Source organism: Acomys russatus, chromosome X (genome assembly GCF_903995435.1).
Source record: "Acomys russatus chromosome X, mAcoRus1.1, whole genome shotgun sequence".
Classification (NCBI taxonomy): domain Eukaryota; kingdom Metazoa; phylum Chordata; class Mammalia; order Rodentia; family Muridae; genus Acomys; species Acomys russatus.
Window position 1 is genome coordinate 23,428,506 of NC_067169.1, and position 20,865 is coordinate 23,449,370.

The 20,865-nt window shown below is 42.0% G+C and overlaps 2 protein-coding genes across 5 annotated transcripts in view; one reads left to right on the top strand and one right to left on the bottom strand.

Moving 5' to 3' along the window:
• The window catches only part of Shroom2 (shroom family member 2), a 1,329,704-nt gene that overhangs the window by 696,469 nt on the left and 612,370 nt on the right, over positions 1 to 20,865 (bottom strand). The window lies entirely within an intron of this gene.
• The window catches only part of Smc1a (structural maintenance of chromosomes 1A), a 58,148-nt gene that overhangs the window by 15,349 nt on the left and 21,934 nt on the right, over positions 1 to 20,865 (top strand). For all 4 annotated transcript variants that reach the window (XM_051142113.1, XM_051142112.1, XM_051142115.1 and 1 more), the window contains exons 10-19: positions 4,244 to 4,429; positions 4,527 to 4,706; positions 4,800 to 4,946; positions 5,039 to 5,176; positions 6,235 to 6,351; positions 6,455 to 6,561; positions 10,140 to 10,281; positions 14,411 to 14,556; positions 14,837 to 14,990; positions 15,846 to 15,956. In XM_051142113.1, coding sequence (XP_050998070.1) covers positions 4,244 to 4,429; positions 4,527 to 4,706; positions 4,800 to 4,946; positions 5,039 to 5,176; positions 6,235 to 6,351; positions 6,455 to 6,561; positions 10,140 to 10,281; positions 14,411 to 14,556; positions 14,837 to 14,990; positions 15,846 to 15,956 — 1,428 coding nt within the window. The remainder of the gene's footprint in view (positions 1 to 4,243; positions 4,430 to 4,526; positions 4,707 to 4,799; positions 4,947 to 5,038; positions 5,177 to 6,234; positions 6,352 to 6,454; positions 6,562 to 10,139; positions 10,282 to 14,410; positions 14,557 to 14,836; positions 14,991 to 15,845; positions 15,957 to 20,865) is intronic.

Sequence of the window (20,865 nt, forward strand, 5' to 3'; positions counted from 1 at the left end):
TCCTCGCTCCTGGAAGGAGTGCCAGGTGCAGGGAGACTGCTATAGAGCATTTTGGAAACAGGACAGATAGTCCTACTTTTATTGCTGGGAAAATGGAAACTTAGCTAAACTGTCCTGCAGAGTCAAGCACAGTTAGGGCTGGAGAGGTGGCTCAGAGTTAAGAGCATTGTCTACTCTTCTCTAGCACTTGAGTTTGGTTCCCAGCACCCACATCTTGACTCACAGTGTCTGGGATGTCAGTCCCAGGAGATCTGGCACCCTCTTCTGACCTACATGGGCACTAGTCACATACACATGTGTATAGACAAAACGCATGTAAAAATAAAAATAAAAAAAGAAGCAAAACTTGTAAGAACTGTTGTTCGTGCTGTTTGCCCTGATTTTTTTTTTTTTTTTTTTTTTTTCCAATTTAAACATTGTATTTACTGGGAGCTGGAGAGGTGGCTCAATGATTAAGAGCGTTGGCTGCTCTTCCAGAGGACCTAGCAGAACAGTTGACTCACAACTACCTGTAACTACAGCTCCAGGGAATCTGATGCCTCCGGCCTTGGGGGACATATGCACATACACACTTAAACATACTTAAAAAAAAATGTGTGTTTGTATTTGTGAGTACATGTGCCAGGGCAGGAATGGAGCTCAGAACAACTTGAGGTGTCAGTCCTTGTTATACAGTTGATTTGAGACAGAGTCCTATGTTGTTTTTTGTCCTTTTTTTTTTTTTTTTTTTTTTTATGTGTCTGTGTGCACCACATTTATGCCTGGTATACAGGCATCAGATCCCCTGGAGCCAAAGTTATGGGGTGGGTGTGAGCCACATGTGGGTAATGGGAGTGTTCTTAACTACTGAGAAATCTCTCCAGACTCTTGTGTTGTTTTTTTTCTGCTATGTATGCCAGGGTAGCTGGCCCACAAGCCTCCTGGGATTTTCTCGCCTCCACTTCTCATCTCCCCATAGGAACCATTAGGACTACAGACAATGTGTGCTACCATGTCCTGTATTATGTGGTTTCTAGGGATTTACATGTAGGTCCTACCTCCTACATGGCAAGTGCTTTTTACCCACTGAGCCCTCTCCTTAGCTCAGTCACGCATTCTTTTCATTACAATTGCGTCTTCCTGATAGGTTTGTCTTCCTGTATCCATTCCTCATTGAGGACCAGGGAAGAGACGGGCTAGAAGCTACTCTTCAAAGAAATAGTTCTGTGTAGTTTTCTTTCTTTTTGTGGGGGTGCGGGGGGGTGTTCGAGGCAGGGTTTCTCTGTGTACCCCTGGCTGTCCTGGACTCACTTTGTAGACCAGACTGGCCTTGAACTCACAGCGATCTACCTGCCTCTGCCTCCCAAGTGCTGGGATTAAAGGTGTGCGTCACCACGCCCGGCTCTCATAGTTCTTAAAAAACCATGCTTGGTCTATATGAGCTCCTTAGAGGAATGGAAGAAGGGATCTAGTAAAAGTTACATGTGCCAGGCTTGGTGCTGCATGCTTGTAATCCCAGCACTCAGGAGGCAGAGGCAGGTGGATTGCTGTGAGTTCGAGGCCAGCCTGTTCTACAAAGTGAGTCCAGGACAGTCAAAGCTACACAGAGAAACCCTGTCTCAAAAAACAACAAAACAAAACAAAAAGTTACTTTACTGGGTGCTTGTAAGAATTTGAAATAATGTATATATGATATCTGTCAGTGCTTGCTAAGTAATGATCTATGAAATGATAAAAATCATTTTGAAAATGATTATAGATTCAGATGTGACTGCCTGAAGCTGTCACAGTGACTTTGGGGCCAAAATAGGCTTTTCCTATATAGTATAGGGTGTGCTTTGTGAGATAGGATAAAGCCAAAGTGTTCTTCCTACTCTCTCACACAGCCAATAAATACAGCATAGTGTGTGTGTGTATGTGTGTGTGTGTGCGCGCACGCGCGCATGGAGGAGTTCCCCACACACCAGAAGTTCTCCAATAGATACTAGCTGTGTGTCCTATAATCTAATTCTGACACTGTCTGGAGATGGCATCAGATACCATAGATAAAGACCTCAGTCCCATGCTGGTCAGTGGTAGTGCATGCCTTTAATCCCAGCTCTCAGAGAGCAGGGGCAGGCGGATGACTATGAGTTCGAGGCCAACCTGGTCTATAAAGCAACTCCAAGACATCCAGGACTACACAGAGAAACCCTGTCTGGAAAACCAAAACCAATCAACCTTTACTTCATATTACAGTTGCAAACCTAGGCTGTGTGGTTCTGCCCATCCTAGTGAAAATTAAGTTCCACGACCTACTCCATTGGTTAATTTGCTAGTTTCTCATGGAATTCAGGGAAACACATTTACTGTGTGTGCACACGTGTGTATGAAGATCAGAGGAAAACTTGTTTGCAGAAGTCAGTTCTCCTTCCACAATGTGTGTTCTAGAAATTAAACTCATCAGACTTTGTAGCAAGTGCCTTTACTTACTGAGCCTCCTCTTGAGTTATCTAGAAGCTCCCTGAACACAGAACACACACACATTCTCTCTCCCTGTCCCCTACCCTCTGTCTCTTCCTCTCCTTCCCTCCTTTCCTCTCTTTCCCCTCCCTCCCTCCCTCTATCCCTCCCTCCCTCTATCCCTCCCTCCTTTCATTTCCTTCCTTTCCTTTCTTTCCAAACAAGGTCTCTAGACTATATACCCCTAGCTATCCTGGACCTCACTATGTAGACCAAGCTGCCCTTGAACTCACAAAGATCCATCTGCCACTGCCTCCTGAGTCCTGGGAGTAAAGTCACACAGATGACCACACCGTGCACAAACACAGAACTTTAAAGATTTTTGGTTGTTTTTGTTGTCTTCTTAGATTTATTTAATTGTATGTATGTGTGTGTGTGTGTGTGTGTTTCTGTTTGTGGCTATATGTTTGTGAGTGAGGGTGCCTTAGGAGGCTAAAAGAGGGTATCAGATCCTTTGAAGCAAGAGTTATAGGTAGTTGTGAGCCACCTGACATGAATACTTGTAACTGAGCTCAGGTCCTGTGCAAGAGCATCAGGTACTCTTTTATCATCGTCATCGTCGTCGTCGTCGTCATTATATTTTTGAGACAGCGTTTCTCTGTGTAGCCTTGGCTGTCCTAGACTCCAACTGAGAGCTCTGCCTGCCTCTGCCTCCAAGAGGGCTGGGATCACAGGCTTGTGCCATCACACCTGGCTCAGCAGGCACTCTTTAACAGCTGGTTCATTTCTACAGTCCTTGGCTTTTAAGTTTTTATGGAGGGTTTGGTTCATAGGCACAACAGATTACATCATTGGCTATTCCTGATCAAGTCAGTGTTTAGTCATCTTTCCCTGTTAGGTGTGAGATGGGAACTAGAAGGTCCAATCTACTAATCCTGCTTTGGTCTCTGTAATGACTAGCTCTCATATGAACACTACCTAGGAGTAGTCAATGATCAGCCAACTCATTATGACTTTAGTTTTTGGGACTGTTGATCAGGAACCACAGTCTAATGCTAAATGTATATTTCATAATACTATAGTCCTCCCTTGGTATTTGAACACAAATAACCTTAAGTCAAAAGGTACTGGCATATTACTATAATCCCATTCAATTATCAGTTAATAAATAACCAGTTTAAAGCTGGATACCGTTGTGCATGCCTTTAATATCAGCACTTGGGAGGCAGAGGCGAGAGGATCATGAGTTTGAAGTCAGCCTGGGCTACCTAGGGAGATCTAGGTTAGTCCCAGCTAAATCATGAGATCATATTTCAAAAACAGAAAAACTAACTAGTGTATCATATATACAAATGTCTTCTGGGGTGAGGCTGTTAAGGCTTGTGGCCGTTCAGTCATTCTTGTCTGATTCCAAAAGCCGTAGTCATCTTAGGAAACCTGTAGCTTCACCCTTTAAACCTCTTGATATATTTGCACCTAGAGATAGTGTCATTTCTTTCTCTGAGCTTCTTCTGAGGTACTAATTGAGTCTTTCATCATGTAACGCGTTTCTTTAGTCCTTAGTCTTTCTCCTAAGAAGGAGTATTCAAATTGACCACTGTACTAGTCTAAACTGCTTGTAGCCATAGAAGTCTAACAGTCCAGTCCCATTCCCATTTTTGTGCTATTATACAGGTATAAAAATAGAGGACTGACTTCATCAATAAGCAGCATGGATGGATTCACCATTTCTTATACAGATTTTTATTTTGCCCCTCTTTATGAACTAGTAATTGGGATTCCAAAGTCTTATGCTTCAATTTTCCCTTCTTCCTTTACTCAGTATGGCCGCCTCATTGACCTCTGCCAGCCTACACAAAAGAAGTATCAGATTGCTGTGACCAAGGTGTTAGGAAAGAACATGGATGCTATTATCGTAGACTCAGAGAAGACAGGTCGGGATTGTATTCAGTATATCAAGGAGCAACGTGGAGAGCCTGAGACCTTCTTGCCTCTTGACTACCTGGAGGTAAGGCTTGTGTAGGGGTTTGGGGGTCAAGGCAGTGTTGAGGGCCCCTCACCTTGGCTTTATGTATTCTGTTGTTACATGAGATTATTCAACACAGGTGAAACCTACAGATGAGAAACTCCGGGAGCTGAAGGGGGCCAAGCTAGTGATTGACGTGATTCGCTATGAACCACCTCACATCAAAAAAGCTCTGCAGTATGCTTGTGGCAATGCTCTTGTTTGTGACAATGTGGAAGATGCCCGGCGCATTGCCTTTGGAGGTCACCAACGCCACAAGGTATGGCCCCCATTCCCAGGGTGGAGCTGGACAGGCTTAGTATTGGAGATTCCTGTGTTCACCTTCTCGACTTCTTCCCTCCCTGCTGTGTAGACAGTGGCACTGGATGGAACCCTGTTCCAGAAGTCAGGAGTTATCTCTGGTGGAGCCAGCGATCTCAAGGCAAAGGCACGACGCTGGGATGAGAAAGCAGTAGACAAGCTAAAAGAAAAGAAAGAGCGGTTGACAGAGGAGCTGAAAGTAAGGCACAAGTAACACGGATCCTTAGGTGTAGGGTTCCTGAGCTCACGTTGGCCACTTATTACACGGCCCCTTTTTCTTGTCCTCTTCAGGAGCAGATGAAGGCAAAACGGAAAGAGGCAGAACTGCGTCAGGTGCAGTCTCAGGCCCATGGGCTACAGATGCGACTGAAGTACTCACAGAGTGACCTAGAACAGACCAAGACAAGGCATCTTGCCCTGAATCTCCAGGTAGGGCCTGGCCTTCAGCCCTCTCCTCCAGAGGCCATCCTAGGTTGTACCGAGGGTGGGGAATTATCCACTTTCTCCCATTCTGTTCAGGATAGCATAGCGTAGACTCAGGTACTAGGATGGGGTGGGAGTGTTCAGATCTTCTGTTCCCTGGTTATTCTGTTAAGCAATTTACTTCATTTCTCATTGTCAATTTCCTCATCTTCATCTACCAAATGGAAGTATGTGCCTATTTTGTATGGTTATTACAAAGATGGAATGAGTTAATACCTGTCAAGTTCTTAGAATAGTAGGCACTCAGTAAATGTCATTAGTGCAGTTCAGTCAATAAATATTGGAACTTCTAAAAGTCCGTGGAGAGTGAACAACAGTGGCAGATGCCTATGGTCCCAGTACATTGGAGAATTCAAGGCCACTCTAGCTACATAGTGATATCACATCTGAAGAACACATACACAGAGTAAGCATTTCAGTGTCTGTGGGTTGGGGTGCTGTTCTAGTTATATTAGTGTGTTCTTTGGTAATTCTACATTTTTTCAGTTTACCCAAACTAGAGGTATTACATAATACCTAGATTTATTTTGTTCTGAAAAACAGTTCAACTTTTTTGTTTGTTTGTTTTGTTTTATTTTGTTTTGTTTTTCGAGACAGGTGTTAGCTTTGGCTGTCCTGGACTCACTTTGTAGACCAGGTTGGCCTCGAACTCAGCGATCCACCTGCCTCTGCCTTCTGAGTGCTGGGATTAAAGCCGTGTGCCACCACACCCGGCCAGTCCAACTTTTAAAACATATTTGGCCTAGGAGTTATCGGTAAGGGATTGTAGACCTACAACTAATTATGCTTACTGGCGCCCAGCCATGTGGATTAAAGGTACCTGAACTAGAAACTGGGGAAACCATATGATAGCTGTAACAAGAGATTTTGGAGACTTGACTGGGGTATTGGTGCTAAGTCAGGCTTTCTCAGTGTTTGCTGACCATGGGGCTGGTATTGGCAAGAACGTTCTTTTCCTCCACAGAGCCTACCTAGTCTCTTGTCTTTTAACCCATTGACTGTAGGAAAAATCTAAGCTGGAGAGTGAGCTAGCCAACTTCGGGCCTCGCATTAATGATATCAAGAGAATCATCCAGAGCCGAGAGAGGGAAATGAAAGACTTGAAGGAAAAGATGAACCAGGTGGGTAGAGGTGGTCATGCCAGTATGTGTATCAGGACAAAACTAGGTTCGGAAGTAGGATAGTAACCACTAATGTCTCTGCCCTCCCTGACTTTTCCTTCAGGTGGAAGATGAGGTGTTTGAAGAGTTTTGTCGGGAGATCGGTGTGCGCAACATCCGAGAATTTGAGGAAGAAAAGGTGAAGCGGCAGAATGAAATTGCTAAGAAGCGGTAAGTGAAAGTATTTTTATGTTATAATAGGATGTATTCCTGCAGTGTGACATCCTTGACAGTCATGTGAGTCCTAGGGCAGCGATTGATTCTTAGAACCATACAAACTTACTATAGAAAGGCCTGAATGAACAGAGAAATCAGATAGATAGTATGACAGGATAGTGGGTTAGTGCCAGCTTTAAATTTGGCTTACCTGGATTAAAATCATGACCTGGCACAATAGTTTTTATAAAATGAGACAATGATGCCTATCTTGTGGCATTATGGGGAGGATTAGATGAAAGTATCTTTGTAAATTCTTCAGCATAGTGAAAAGCACCTATAATGAACAATAAGCATTACCTGTACTGCTGCAGTTTTCATTCCCTCCACTCCTCCTAGTCCCTCTCCCCATCTTCCCTCCCCACAGATCCCCCCCTTCAGAAAAGAGCAGGCCTCCCAAGGGTATCAGCCGAGCATGGCATAGCAAGTTACAGCAAGGCTAGGCATATACCCATATATCTAGGCTAGACAAGGCAACCCAGCAAGAGGAAAAGGGTCCCAAGAGCAGACAAAAGAGTCAGAGACAGCCCTCACTAACACTGTCAGAAATTCCACAACAATACCAAGCCACACAACTATAACAGGACCTAGCTCAGACCCATACAGGCTCCTTGACTGTCAAATCAGTCTTTGTGAGCGCCTACCAGGCCCACATTGTCAACTCTGTGGGCCATGGCTCCTACAATCAATCCTCCTTCCCCTCTTCCGTATGGTTCCCCAAGCTCCATCTAATGTTTGGCTGTGGGTCTGTGGGTCTGCTCCCTTCAGTTGTAGGATGAAGCCTCTCTGACTATTGGGTTAGGCTCAGGTCTATGAGTATAGCAGAATATCATTAGGAATCATCTCATTGACTTTTTTTTTTCTTTTTCAAGTAGTGTTTGGTTCTATCCTAGGTCTCTGGGTTATCCAGCCTCTGGTTCCTGGCCCGCCAAGGCAGTGTCAGGTGTGGGCCTCAAATTGGACCAGTCATTGGTTGGCCACTCCCACAAGTTCTCCTCCACCATTACTCCAGCACATCTTGAAATCAGGACAAATTGTAGGTCAAAAGTTTTGTGGCTGGGTTAATGTCCCCATCCCACCACTGGGGACCTTGCCTGGTTACAGAAGATGGCCGGTTCAGGCTCCATATCCTCCCATTACTAGGAGTCTTTGCTAGGGTCACCCTCGTGGATTCCAGGAAGTTTCTAATGCACTGGATTTCCACACTGCCTCCCCCCCCCCCAAATGCACTAGTCATCTCTTCCAGTACTCTCTCCCTCCCTGCACCACCCACCCCCAGTCCACCTGCAAAATCTATTTCCTCTTCCCTGGGAGATGCATGTGTCCCCTTGAGCTCTCCCTGTTACTTAAGCTTCTCTGGGTCTATGGATTATAGCATGATTATCCTTTATGGCTAATACCCACTTAAAAGTGAGTACATACCATGGTTGTCTTTCTGGTTCTGGGTTACCTCACTCAGGAGGATTTTTTTTTTTAATTCCATCTATTTGCCTGCAAATTGCATGCTGTCTTTGTTTTTAATAGCTGAGTAGTATTCCATTGAGTAAATGTACCACATTTTCTTTATTTATTCTTCAGTTGAGGGACATCTAGGTTGTTTCCAGTTTCTGGCTAGTAGAAATAAAGCTGCTATGAACATAGTTGAGCAAGTGTCCTTTGGTGAGTATATACCCAAGTAGCTGCGTCTTGAGGTGGATTGATTCCCAATTTTCTGAGGAACCACTATATTGGTTAACAAAGTGGCTGTGCAAGTTTGTATTCCCACCAGCAATGGAAGAGTGTTCTCCTGGCTCCACATTCTTGCCAGCATGAGCTGTCACGTGTAAAACAGTGGCATTTTGTAAGGATGTGTATTTTAAAGACTTAATTTTATTTATTTGTGTGGGGGGAGAGGAGAGGAAGAGAGAGAATGAGATTGTGTGCTAGTGCCCACAAAAGTCAGAAGAATGTGTCAAATTCCTCGGAACTGGTATTACAGGTGGCTGTGGGCTACCTGGTTCAGGTTCTGGGAGCCAAACTCAGGTCCTCTGGAAGAGCAAAGTGTTTTTAACCCCTGAACTGTCTCTCTAGCTCAACATGTGAGTCACTTTGAAATATGTTTTCACAGTAAGAGGAGATAAGGGGAGTAGAAATCGAAGGTTGAATAAAGATGATAAGGAAAAGGTCTTGCATAAAAAGCACTGACAAATCTGTTATCAACTTCAATATTTGACTAGTGCAACTCATCTGAAATTAAAAAAAGGAAGGAACCAACAAGATGTTACAGAAGCTATCAGGAAAGGCATTAAAAGAACAAGGAGTGGTGAATTAGCGAACTAAAGAGTGAGTAGATTTAGCTAGCCAAGCAGGGACAGAAAGGAGTTCCAGCCAGTAAGAACAGCATGCTTAGAGATGTGAGTATGCCTTGTTCTGAATACTAAGTAGTTTTAAATGCCTAGAACATAAAAACAGGGTCAGGTGGAAGGCAGGGGAGGTGGAAAGGTCAGCAGGGGCTGGATCACAGAGGGAGGGCTTTATGAGTCATACTTAGATTGGCCTAAACATTACATACCTCAAAATTGTAGAATGAATTACATTCCATTTGGATTATTGTGACTAATAAGTTTAAGCTGCTAGCATGACATCTGGCATCATCTATCACACTATACTGAGGATTGGTGGGGCAGTTGGAAGCTAGCCTTGTTTGGCTGCTAGTGTCTATATACTGTTAATGTACGTTGAGTTTCGAAAGAGGTGAGGGAAAGGATAATAGCAAAATAACAGTGTTTTCTTCATGTTCTTCTGCTACCAAATCTATGCCCCTTAGGAGCTTCTAAAATCTTGGGACAGAGCTTAGGACAGAACGGAAGCCCTTGGGTAAAATTGAGCTGATCACAGCCAGTATTCCTCACATTGATGATGATAGCTAAAATGTACTGAGTGCTTACTTTGTGCATATTACTAACTCAATAAGAAGACCTACAGATGAGAAATCTGCAATATAAAGAATATAACTGAGATTACAGTACTTCCAAGTAGAATTGGATAGTAGCCATGTTAGCACACTACATTATGTTACAGTAATGACATATAGACAAGAGCCTGGGTTCTGGGTTAGACTTGGATTCCAGTCTCATCTGTGCTATTTGCTAGCTGTTAGATGTGTGGCATTGGGCAAGTTTTTTTGTTTTTGTTTTTTTAAACCTTTTAGCCTAAGTTTCCTGTGTAAAATTAATGCCTAGTTATAGGGACTTGAGTAGAGGAGAGATAATCTGCATAAAGTACATAGAAGCTTGATCAATTAAACTCGTAACTGATGTTTTCAGATGAACTTTTATATATTTTTATTTCCTAGAAAATTGGTAAGGTACAGGAGTCTCCAGTATTTAAATGGGGGATAAATGGAATTTGGCCTAGATTCCTCTGTCTTAGGCTAGAGATCCAGCTTCTGGGCATAGTTTGGTGTACCTATGAGTGGATGAGGCCATGGTAACGGAGACTCAGCAGTAACCAGGAGGCCCTGAGCACTAACTCTACTTCCCCTCTTTCTACAGCTTGGAATTTGAGAATCAGAAGACTCGCTTAGGCATCCAATTGGATTTTGAAAAAAACCAGTTGAAGGAGGACCAGGATAAAGTGCACATGTGGGAACAGACAGTGAAAAAAGATGAAAATGAGATAGAAAAGCTTAAGAAGGTAAAAGACAAGGGGAAAATTGGGATAAATATTATGCACACAAGTATAACACCTATAGTTTATAAATTTTTCATTTTTAAATGAAAAACACCAAGTCCTTAAAAGGGAAGAAGTGGTTAAGTGGCACAAACATGTCAAAAGATTGAAATCGCTCACAAACAAAACATTTAGCTTTTCCAGAAATCAAAGAAATAAAAATTTAAGCAGCAGTTGAATATACTTTACTTTTTTTGTTTGTTTTTTTCCAGACAGGGTTTCTCTTGTAAGCCTGGCTGTCCTGGACGCGCTTTGTAGACCAGACTGGCCTCGAACTCATAGAGATCCGCCTGCCTCTGCTTCCCAAGTGCTGGGATTAAAGGCGTGTGCCACCACCGCCTGCACACTTTACTTTCTATCACTTAAAAATTTGTGGGTTTTTTGTTTTTGTTTTTTGATTAATAGTCTGTGTTGGGTCTATGCACATGAATGCAGGTGCCCATGGAGACCAGAGGCCTCAGATACCTTGGAGCTGGAATTACAAGCAGGTGGAGCTGGGAATCAAACTTGAGTCCTCTTCAAGAGCAGTATGCCCTCTTAACTGCTGAGCCATTGCTCCTGCCCCACATTATCTACAAGTTTTTATTTTACGTTGCATGTGTGTGTATGTCTCTATGTGGTTATGGGTGCATGTGTGTCAGGGTATACCCATGTGTGTGCTGGTTTCCTCAGAGGTCAAAGACTTGTGGATCCCCTTGGAGCTGGAGGTAGAGGTAGTTTTTTGAGCTGCCTGATGTGGATGCTGAGAATTGAACTTGGGTCTTCTTGAAGAACAGTACACCCCCTTCACCACTGAGTCATCTCTCCAGCCTCACATTATCCAAAAATTAAAAACAAACCAAAACACTTCTCAGTGCCTCATATGGTGCAGGAGACCAGTATTCTTACATAACATTCCAACATCCATCAAAAAGCTTCAGAATGTGTTTCTGCCCTCTAGCTCAGTCATACCCGAGGAGGTAATCCAGAGTGCTGGCAAAGCTTTGTGCAAACACATTGATGTTTATTACAAACTTATTTATAGTTCCAAGTTGGAGACTACCCAGTGCCCCTTGGAAAGTAGGAATTTAGAAAATAATGCTGCATTCATGTACTTACATAATTTAGTGGTCTTTAAACTTCAGTAACATGCAGATCTCATTTAAAGCAAAAGTACTTTCTAAGAGAGCCAAGCCTGCTTAAATCCTTATTTATTACTTAATAAGTTTAGTATGCCTGTGTCACTGTGTTATTACTTAAATTTAAAAATGAGTGTTTATGTTGGGTGTGTGGCACACGCCTTTAATCCTAGGCAGGGGCAGGTGGATCTCTGTGAGTTCAAGGCTAGTCTGGTCTACATAGTGAGTTCCAGGACAGCCAGAGCTATATAGTGTTTTTATAACACCTTGCCAAAAGCCAAGACAAACTTACCAACTAAATACTAGCAAAATGAATAAAATTTGGATTTCTGAAAAGGGTGGCTTGTACTTTTAATAGGAATAGAGGAAAATGACTTAGAGAAGGTCAGTAATTGTTTCAGCTTTTAATCTGTTAGAATCCTGTCCTGAACATCTTGAGGAACAGGGTTGACTGATTATTATTGTATTTTTGGTCAACATATGGTCTCACCAGCCAGCTGAGTGAGCCATGGGTTTTTTTTCCCTGTTATTTCATACATCTAATATTTGATAAAAACAAGAGATTGGAGCAGTATAAGTTAAATGCCTGGCTGGCAACCAGATCTAATCTCTTAATATTCATTTTTTTTCTTTAGCTCTTCTGCTTTGCAACATAATCTTTTATGGCATTTTCCTTACAAGCTCTACTGATTTCCACTTAGCCTTTGAGGTCTAATGACCTGAGTTGTTCTGTGTTTATATTGTCCACAGTCATCCGTTTGTAGTGGCTGTCTGAGAACAGTATTTCATCATCTGCTTGCTTCATCCTGAGGTTTATAATGTCCTCACCACCTCTTCCAGAGATAGCCTGAAACATGCTAGTGGGATTTTAAGGATTTCTGGGAGCCCACAAAGAAGGTGAGAAACAGGAAGCAGCAGTGAAAGAACAAGCTGGCAAGTACTGCTAGAGGCAGAGCTCCAAGTGTCTTGACCTTAAATTCAGATTAGCCACATAAACTCAGTGCAACAGATGATGTTTTACTGACACACAGCCATTTCATGGTATGACTATGCTAGTGTCTGCTGCAATCATGCTGTTTAGCGTGCCTGTGTCACTGTGTTTTGTGTGGTGACTTTCCTTATATTCTTTCTCTTGAAATTACTGCAAAACGTTTGTTGTTTATAGCATTCCTTCCTGAGGTGATTTGGTTTTCTCAGTTTGAACATCATATCACGTGGCTTTTGTATCTGCCTATATTTGTTGCCTGTGTATTTTCTTCATTAACCCTTCGTGATCTAGAATAGTGTTACTGGAATCTTAGATATACTTGGAGATCAGGTAGAAAAACAGTGGGACAAGGCTAAATTTACATCTGGATGTTCCAAAAGAGTGTATTTATCAGTCACCCTTGTTTGCCATATTTGCTTTAGCATTCCATGTGTTTTATTTTTATAAATTATTTGAGAATTAAATTCCAGGTGTATTTTCTTTTTTTCTTCTTCTTCCTCCTTTTTCTTTTTCTTTGCCTCAAACTCAGTATGTGACTTCCACATGCTGGATTATAGGCATGTAGCATCATTTGCTTTCATGCAGTGCTAGGGATCAAATCCTTGCCTTTGTGCATATAAGGGAAGCACGTTGCCAACTGCACCACATCCCCAGCCTGGCATGTCTCCGCCCCCCCCCCCCCCCCCCAAAAAAAAAACCAGAATAAAATGGAGGAATAAAAACAATTTTCCTCAAAACAATTAGAATGTGGGCCGGGGAGCTAGCTTGACAGTTAAGAACATGTACTGCTCTCCCAGTTGACCAGCTTCAATCTTCAGGATCCACATCAGGTGGCTCACAACTCCAGCTCTAGGGAGATCTGACACCCTCTTCTGACCTCTGAGGGCACCCACACAAATAACATGCAGTCACACACACAAGTAAACATTTTAAAAATAGTTTTAAATTAGAGCATTATAAATCAGGCTGTAATTCTTGTTTTGTTGACCACTCTCAATCCTAGTCCTCTTGTTCTTTCTAGTGATCAGATCAGATTAGTGTCTATTCACAAAATATACTATATTGCTTGTATAAGTTTAAACACACAACTGTTGCAGGCTGGGGAGATGATCATTTGTTAAAGAGCTGGCTATACAAGCATGAGTTCAGATCCCCAGCACTTAATAAAAAGCTGGGTATGGTGATGCACTCTTGTAATCCCACGGCAGGGGAGGCAGACACAGGGGATCCCTGGACTTGCTAGATAGCTGATCTAGGAGAATTGGTGAGCACCATGTTTAGCAAAAGACTTTGTGTTAAAAAATAAAGTGGAAGGGCTTGAGTGATGGCTTTGCAGTTAAGAGTGCACACTGCCCTTTTAGTGGACTTGAGTTTGGATACCAGCACTGAGGTTACATGGCTCCAACTGCCTATAACACCGGCTCCAAGACATCCAATGCCTATGACCTCCTTGAGCACCTGCACTCACATGTACATACATACACATACATAATTAAAAATAAAAAATACAGAGATTGTGAAAGACACTTGATATAAATTTGTATATACATGCATATGAATGAGCATACACACAAACACGCATACCACATACACAAAAGGAAAATAAACACAAATGTTATACTATATATGACATAAGTTTGATTTAGAAAAATGCTTAAAAATAAAACGTTGATTATGATACAAAGTTAAAAATCTAATTTCAACCCTAAAGCTGTTTGTAAATAATGCAGGGAGGGAATATGCCTCCATATTTCCCCCCTTATTTTTCCATAGTTTGAACTCTTTTATAGCAGACAATTTACATAATTGTTGTTAGGGAAAGCAACCACATGATTTAGGAAAGGATGAAAGAAATCCGAGGGCTTGTATAAAAGCAGAAATCATTGATACACATTCCAACAAACTGCCTGTTTAGAAGGGTGGTGCAAAAGGAGACGATTCCAAGGGGGAATATTCACTTCTTGCCCTATTCCCCTGCTGGGAACAGGAAGAACAAAGACACATGAAGATAATAGATGAGACCATGGCTCAGCTGCAAGACCTTAAGAATCAGCACCTGGCCAAAAAGTCAGAAGTGAATGACAAGAATCATGAGATGGAAGAGATTCGCAAGAAGCTTGGGGGTGCCAACAAGTGAGTAGACTCCTGTTTGGGATGGGTGGAAGTAGGTAAAGCAGGCAGCCTGCCAGATTTGGGTTTTGTTTGTTTGTTCGTTTGTTCGTTTGTTTTTTGTTTTTCCAGACAGGGTTTCTCTGTGTAGCCTTGCCTGTCCTGGACTCACTTTGTAGACCAGTCTGGCCTCAAACTCACAGTGATCCACCTGCCTCTGCCTCTGGACTACTGTGATTAAAGGCATGTACCATTATGCCTGGCCCAGATTTGGGTCTTAACTAAGCTACTTGGACCTTTTTAGGGAAATGACTCATTTACAGAAGGAAGTGACAGCCATTGAGACCAAACTTGAACAGAAGCGCAGTGACCGCCACAACCTGCTACAGGCCTGTAAAATGCAGGACATCAAATTACCACTGTCAAAGGGCACCATGGATGATATTAGTCAGGAAGAAGTGAGTATTACGGTGGGTGATAGGAGTGATCTGTGGCTAGCTAACCAGTAATGGGACATTCAAAATGGCCAGGAAGAACAGGCAACAGATAGGACCACAGGCAGAGAATTGTGAGGAACATAAAGGTGGACACAGAAGATATGTGGTAAGGTGGAGATAGTGAGGTCAGGGTTTAGTATGAGAGGGATGTTGACTTGAGAGGAGAGCTGTAAGTTAGTGAGTGGTCAGGAAGACAAAGAAGCGAATCGTTAATCTTAAGGACTTGAGCTCTCAGCTCCAGAAGTTACTGGGCATTGGTAGAAGTGAGAATTGAAGGACATTAGTTAAGAGCAGAGGAAGATGGGAAACTGGAGGACATGAGGAGAGGGATAGCTTAGCTGCAGTGAGGGAGGTTGGCCAGAAGAGGGTTGGGTAGGGGACTCAGCAATGCAGAGGTAAGGAAGTTTAGGTGGAGGGAAAGGAGCAACATTAGAGGAGCCACAGCATTTTATTGATTAGAAGTGAGAGTGGTAGTGAGGGGTGGAGAACTGTAACTGAGGAGCCCTTCCTGAGTAGCCTTTCAGTTGTAATTCAGTACAATATGTTGAACACTAGTATTCCAGATACTTGTAGGCCAGACATAACCATTCCCAATCTTAACTACAGCTCTGCTAGCTGGGCATTGTCCTCACATTACAAACAAAGCAACTCAGTGAGAGGTAGAGCCCACTTTTCAGTTTGGACCTTCCTGTTGGCCTCTGCTTCAGTGCCATCTAGCAAGGCGCTTTCTCAAAGACATTGAAAGCTTCAGCGGAGCCTCGAATCTCCAGAGTGGTACAAATGGCCAGTCTGCTCCTCTTCCCCTCACCATTGCAGGGTAGCTCCCAGGGAGAGGAGTCAGTGAGTGGTTCCCAGAGAACATCCAGTATCTATGCTCGAGAGGCCCTCATTGAGATTGACTACGGTGACCTGTGTGAGGATCTGAAGGTAAGAACTCTGTGGGTGGGAGGCATCTGCGTCTTTGAAGCTGTCCCAAGAAATGTTAACCTGTTTGGGGCATATGAAATCTGGCTACAAAGGAAAGAGCTGACTGGGAAAGGATGACTGAGCCAGGGGCTGCTTGGACCCTCAGGTTGTGTGCACGTGTGTGTGTGTGTGTGTGTGTGTGTGTGTGTGTGTGTGTGTGTGTATGTGTGTATGTATGTATGTATGTATGTATGTATGTATGTATGTATGTATGTGTTAGCCTAAGCTCAGGTGCACACCGAGAGGGAAAAACCAAACTCCTTCACAGCAAACAGATGGGTTTTAGGTGCTTCTCAGGGCTCTGGCCCGGGTCCTGTCCTTCTCCCTTGGCATTCTGATTATCTCCTTAACTGTCCTCACCTCATCATTGTAGCCCCACAGGGTGCATCAAACTTCAGCTTTTCCTCCCCTTCACTGCCTCTCACATGGTCTAAGTTTCATTCTTGACTCCTTCTCCCTCTTATGCTGTGTTATTGATTAATTACCAACTTGTGTCAGTTTTGCCTCATAAATACGTTAAGCATTCTCTCTTGCTTGTTTGCTTGCTTGCTGTTGCTGCACCATCTCTCTGGTGCAGGCCACTTTCACTTCACATAGGTTCCTATAGGAACTAATCTCCAAAATATTTTCTGCTTCATAGTCGATTCTTTATCATGTGTCCAGGGAGATCTGATTTTTTCTTAATTTATGGATAATTTCAAATATATATAGAAGTAAGAAAAATGATATAATGACTATCAGGTACCCGTCACCCATCTTCAGTAGTTAGTAACATATGGTCAATCTTGTTTTTTATAATCTCCACCATGGGACTGTTTTAAAGCGAATTTGAAGCATTTTTCTGTTCATAATTACCTCAGCGTGTAACTTCAGAATATGTGGGCTCTCAAGAAAACATCATACACAATAAAAAAGCATTGCTTTGTTCAATTATTCAGTAAATGCTTTTGCATTGTCTGCGTCCAAGTCAGGATTCAAATGTTTTTGTTTGCTTTTCTACTGCTGTGATAAAGCACTGACCAATACAACTTGGAGAGGAAAGGGTGTGTTAGGTTTTGTCCTAGTCCCACTCCATCATTGAGGGAAGCCCAGGAAGGAACTCAAAGAAGAGCAGGGACCTAGAGGCAGGAGCTGATGCAGAGGCCATGGAGGAGTGCTGCTTCCTGGCTTGCTCATCACAGCCTGCTCAGCCTGCTTTCTTGTGCCACCCAGCACTGCCTGGCTGTAGGTGGCACCACTTGAAGTGTGCTGGGCCCTCCCACATTAGACTTGCCTACAGACTTATCTAATTGTGACATTTTCTCAATTGAAGTTCCTCTTCCAAGATAACTCTAGCTGTGTCAAGTTGACAAAAGACTAACCAGGACAAAATGTGGTCCATGTGTTAAGATTGGTCTCTTGCTAATCTATAACTTTTCCTTTCTCTCTCCTCCCTCTCTCCTTTCTCCCTCTCTCTCTCTTCTCCCTCCCTCTCTTCTCTCTCTCTCTCTCTCTCTCTCTCTCTCTCTCTCTCTCTCTCTCCTCCCTCTCTCCTTTCTCCCTCTCTCTCTCTTCTCCCTCCCTCTCTTCTCTCTCTCTCTCTCTCTCTCTTCTCCTCCTCTCTTCTCCCCCTCTCTTCTCTCTCTCTCTCTCTCTCTCTCTCTCTCTCTCTCTCTCTCTCTTTCTCTCATTTGTTTTCTTCTATTTATTTGTGGAAGAAACCATTAGTCCTATAGGATTTTCTGGATTTCTCTGTAATATTATTTATGTTCTTCCTGACCCATATTTCCTATAAACTGGTAAATAAATGTAGAGTTTGATTGGATTTCAGTTCTTGGTTTTGGCAGTGAGAATATAGCAATGTGTGGTACTGTGGAAGTGTAACTTCCTCTTGTATCCTGTTAGTAGCTATTTGCTGTCATGATATAAATCCTTACACATGCTCTCTTGCTCTCAGATTAGTTCTAGGAACCCCCCTCCAAACTCACGTTCTTCATAATAAAATGTTCTAGCATTCTTATATAACCAAGACAGAATCTCCCAAATGCTTTATTATTTATTTATTTGAGACAAGATCTCACTATGTAGCCTTGGCCACAAACTCAGAGATCTACCTGTCCCTGCCTCCAAAGTGCTGGCTTCCTAATACTTTAAATTATATCTCACTTAGTTATACTGCCTAGTGCAATGTAAACAGTTAGTATACTGTATTTAGGGAGTAATTACAAGAAAAATTTATACACTCAGTAACAGGCATAATCTTTTTTAGATATATTTATTTTATGTCTTTGTATGTGTGTATACCATTTGCATGTGCACTGCCTGTGGAGGTCAGAAGAGGTCATTGGATCCCTTCACACTAGAATTATAGACAGTTGTAAGATATCATGAGGGTGCTGGAAACACAATTCAGGTCCTCTGCAAGAGCAACAAGTGCTCTTAACAGCTGAGCCATCTCTTCATCCACTACAGACAGTATTTTTAAAAAGATATTTTCAGTTCAGTTTTGATCGAAACCCCAGACCTGATGTGTGAGAAACATTGGTGCTAGAGGAACCAATAAAACAGATTCGACTGCCCAAGGTTAGTCTGTGCGGAACTTTCTTTTTATTTATTATATATCTGAGACAGGATCTTATCTCAGGCTAGCCTCAAGCTCCTAGGCTCAACCAGTTTTCCTATCTCAGTCTCCTGAGCAGCTGGATGGGGAGTTTCAAGGGGCAAAAGAGAGCTTGGGATATTACTCAGTGATAGAGTGCTTACCAATCATATAGTGCCCTTGAGTCGGTCCCTAGTAGAACAAAGAAAATAGCAAAAATACAGACTAAGAAACCAATCAGCCCATTAAAATGTGTGCATCTAGCTTGCTTAGAGGGTGAAACTTCAGAGAAATTCCCAGCAGTTACACCTTATTTGAATTCAGCTTTGGAAAACTTTTAAGAAGTAACTTATAGAACAAGAATTTCAATACTGAGTTTTGATGTAGAATTACTGTTAATATTTTTAGGTGTGGTAATGAATGGTGTGTGGCCTTATTTTCCAAAAATCCTTATTGTTTACAGCAGTGGTTCTGAATGGTAGGGAAGATATTTTGCTCTTCGGGGGTAGTATTATTTCTGTCTGGAAATCTCTAGTGTCTCTTTATGGGTCTTTTTATGAGATCTGTACCTAGGAAAATTATTTCGTTGCTCTTCATTGTAAAATGACCATCTTATTCTTTAATTTCTTTTTTTTTTTTAATTAGTCAAGCTGCATAGGTTTCTTCTCATCACTTGGTAACCCTAAGGTACAACAATTACAAAGGAAAGGCAGTTTGATTCTCCTTTTGTCACCAGTTTACATAGTTATGAGTTGCTTTCTTGGCTTTCAAAGCTCTTGTCCACTGCGTTGCTCTAGCATTGTGAGTTTATGGGTTTAAGTACATACGGTGTGTTCTGTCTGTCGTGGTTATTCTTTGTGCTCTGTCCTTAGCCAGCGGGAATGTATTTGGGTTGGTTTCTTGGTCATCTTGACACAGCCTCTGTAGTCTTTGTTCATCTTCCTTAGTTCCTGATATGTCTAGGTTCATCCTCTGTATTTCCTACAAGACCAGGAATGAGCCATTTCCCTGAGAAGCTCTTGACTCTTGTTCAGTGGAAAATGCTACTATATAGTAACTACCATCTGGACACTTCAGTGCTCAGGACAGCTGACTAGTTAGTGTTTCTAGAACTCTTAAGTAGATTTGGGCCATCTAATGCATTTTTTTTTTTTTTAATTTTGAAGGAAAAATAAAATTATTACAGAGTTCATATTGTTTCAGTTTAACATCATTGTGCTTATGTTTGAGACTCTATTCTCACTGAAAATCTTTTTTTTTTCTAACTTTTTAAATAATTGGGTTTATACATAGCATGAGTGTGCATGTATGAAGCCAATTCTCTCCTTCTACCTTGTGATTCCTAAGGATCAAGCTTAGTCTGAGACAATTTGCTGACCCAGTTTTACCATATTTGCTTTCTCTCATCTCTCTTCTTGTTGTCTTTTCCTATATTATATGTGTACTTTCTTTTTCTTTTTTTCCTAAGCCTTGTAAGAAAATATAGACAGTAAGATAGTTCAGCTTAGAACCAGGTGTGAAGGCACGCACCTGTAATCTCAGCACTCAGGATGCAGAGGCAATGGTTTTTATGTTGTATTTCACCATGAGGTCCATCCTATCAGGATTTGTCCATTATTAACCAGTGATGCTGAGTTTAGTCCCATAGGGTAAAAGGGTCAATTGCCAGATTCCTCATTACTAAGCAAACAGTTTTGTCTTTATCATTAATTACTTTGTCATCTTGTGAACATTTTGTTCCCTAATAATTTTTTTAACCTAACTTTTCTCATATTTCTGTTTAGTTTTGCTTTATAACTGTGCCGAATCATATGGTTCGAAAATCAAAAGTATAAAACAGGGTACATGAAGAGCATTCTGGCTTCTGTTTCTGTCCCCTTCTCTTCATCAGTAGGGTCACTTTTTAATTAGTTTTTGCATCACCCTTTTGTTGTGGTTTTAAAATACAAATATATTTGCATGCAGTTACATTCATATTCTCTCTTAGATAATAGTAAACTGTTATGTACTTTTCATTTTCACTTTAAATGCTACAGACTATTCCCCAGCAGTTTGTAGAGATCTTCAAATGGGATTTATTTTCATTCTTTCCATAAATCGTTTATTGTTCATTATGGCTATGACTTTTCAGTGTAGCCTTTTTTTCCCTCTCGTTTTGGTTTTTTGAGACAGGGTTTCTCTGTGTGGCCTTGGCGGTCCTGGGCTCACTCTGTAGACCAGGTTGGCCTAACAAAATTTGTTTGTTTTTTTTTTTTGTTTTTTCTCCCACTTCTTTTCTTCCTCCCTTGTGCC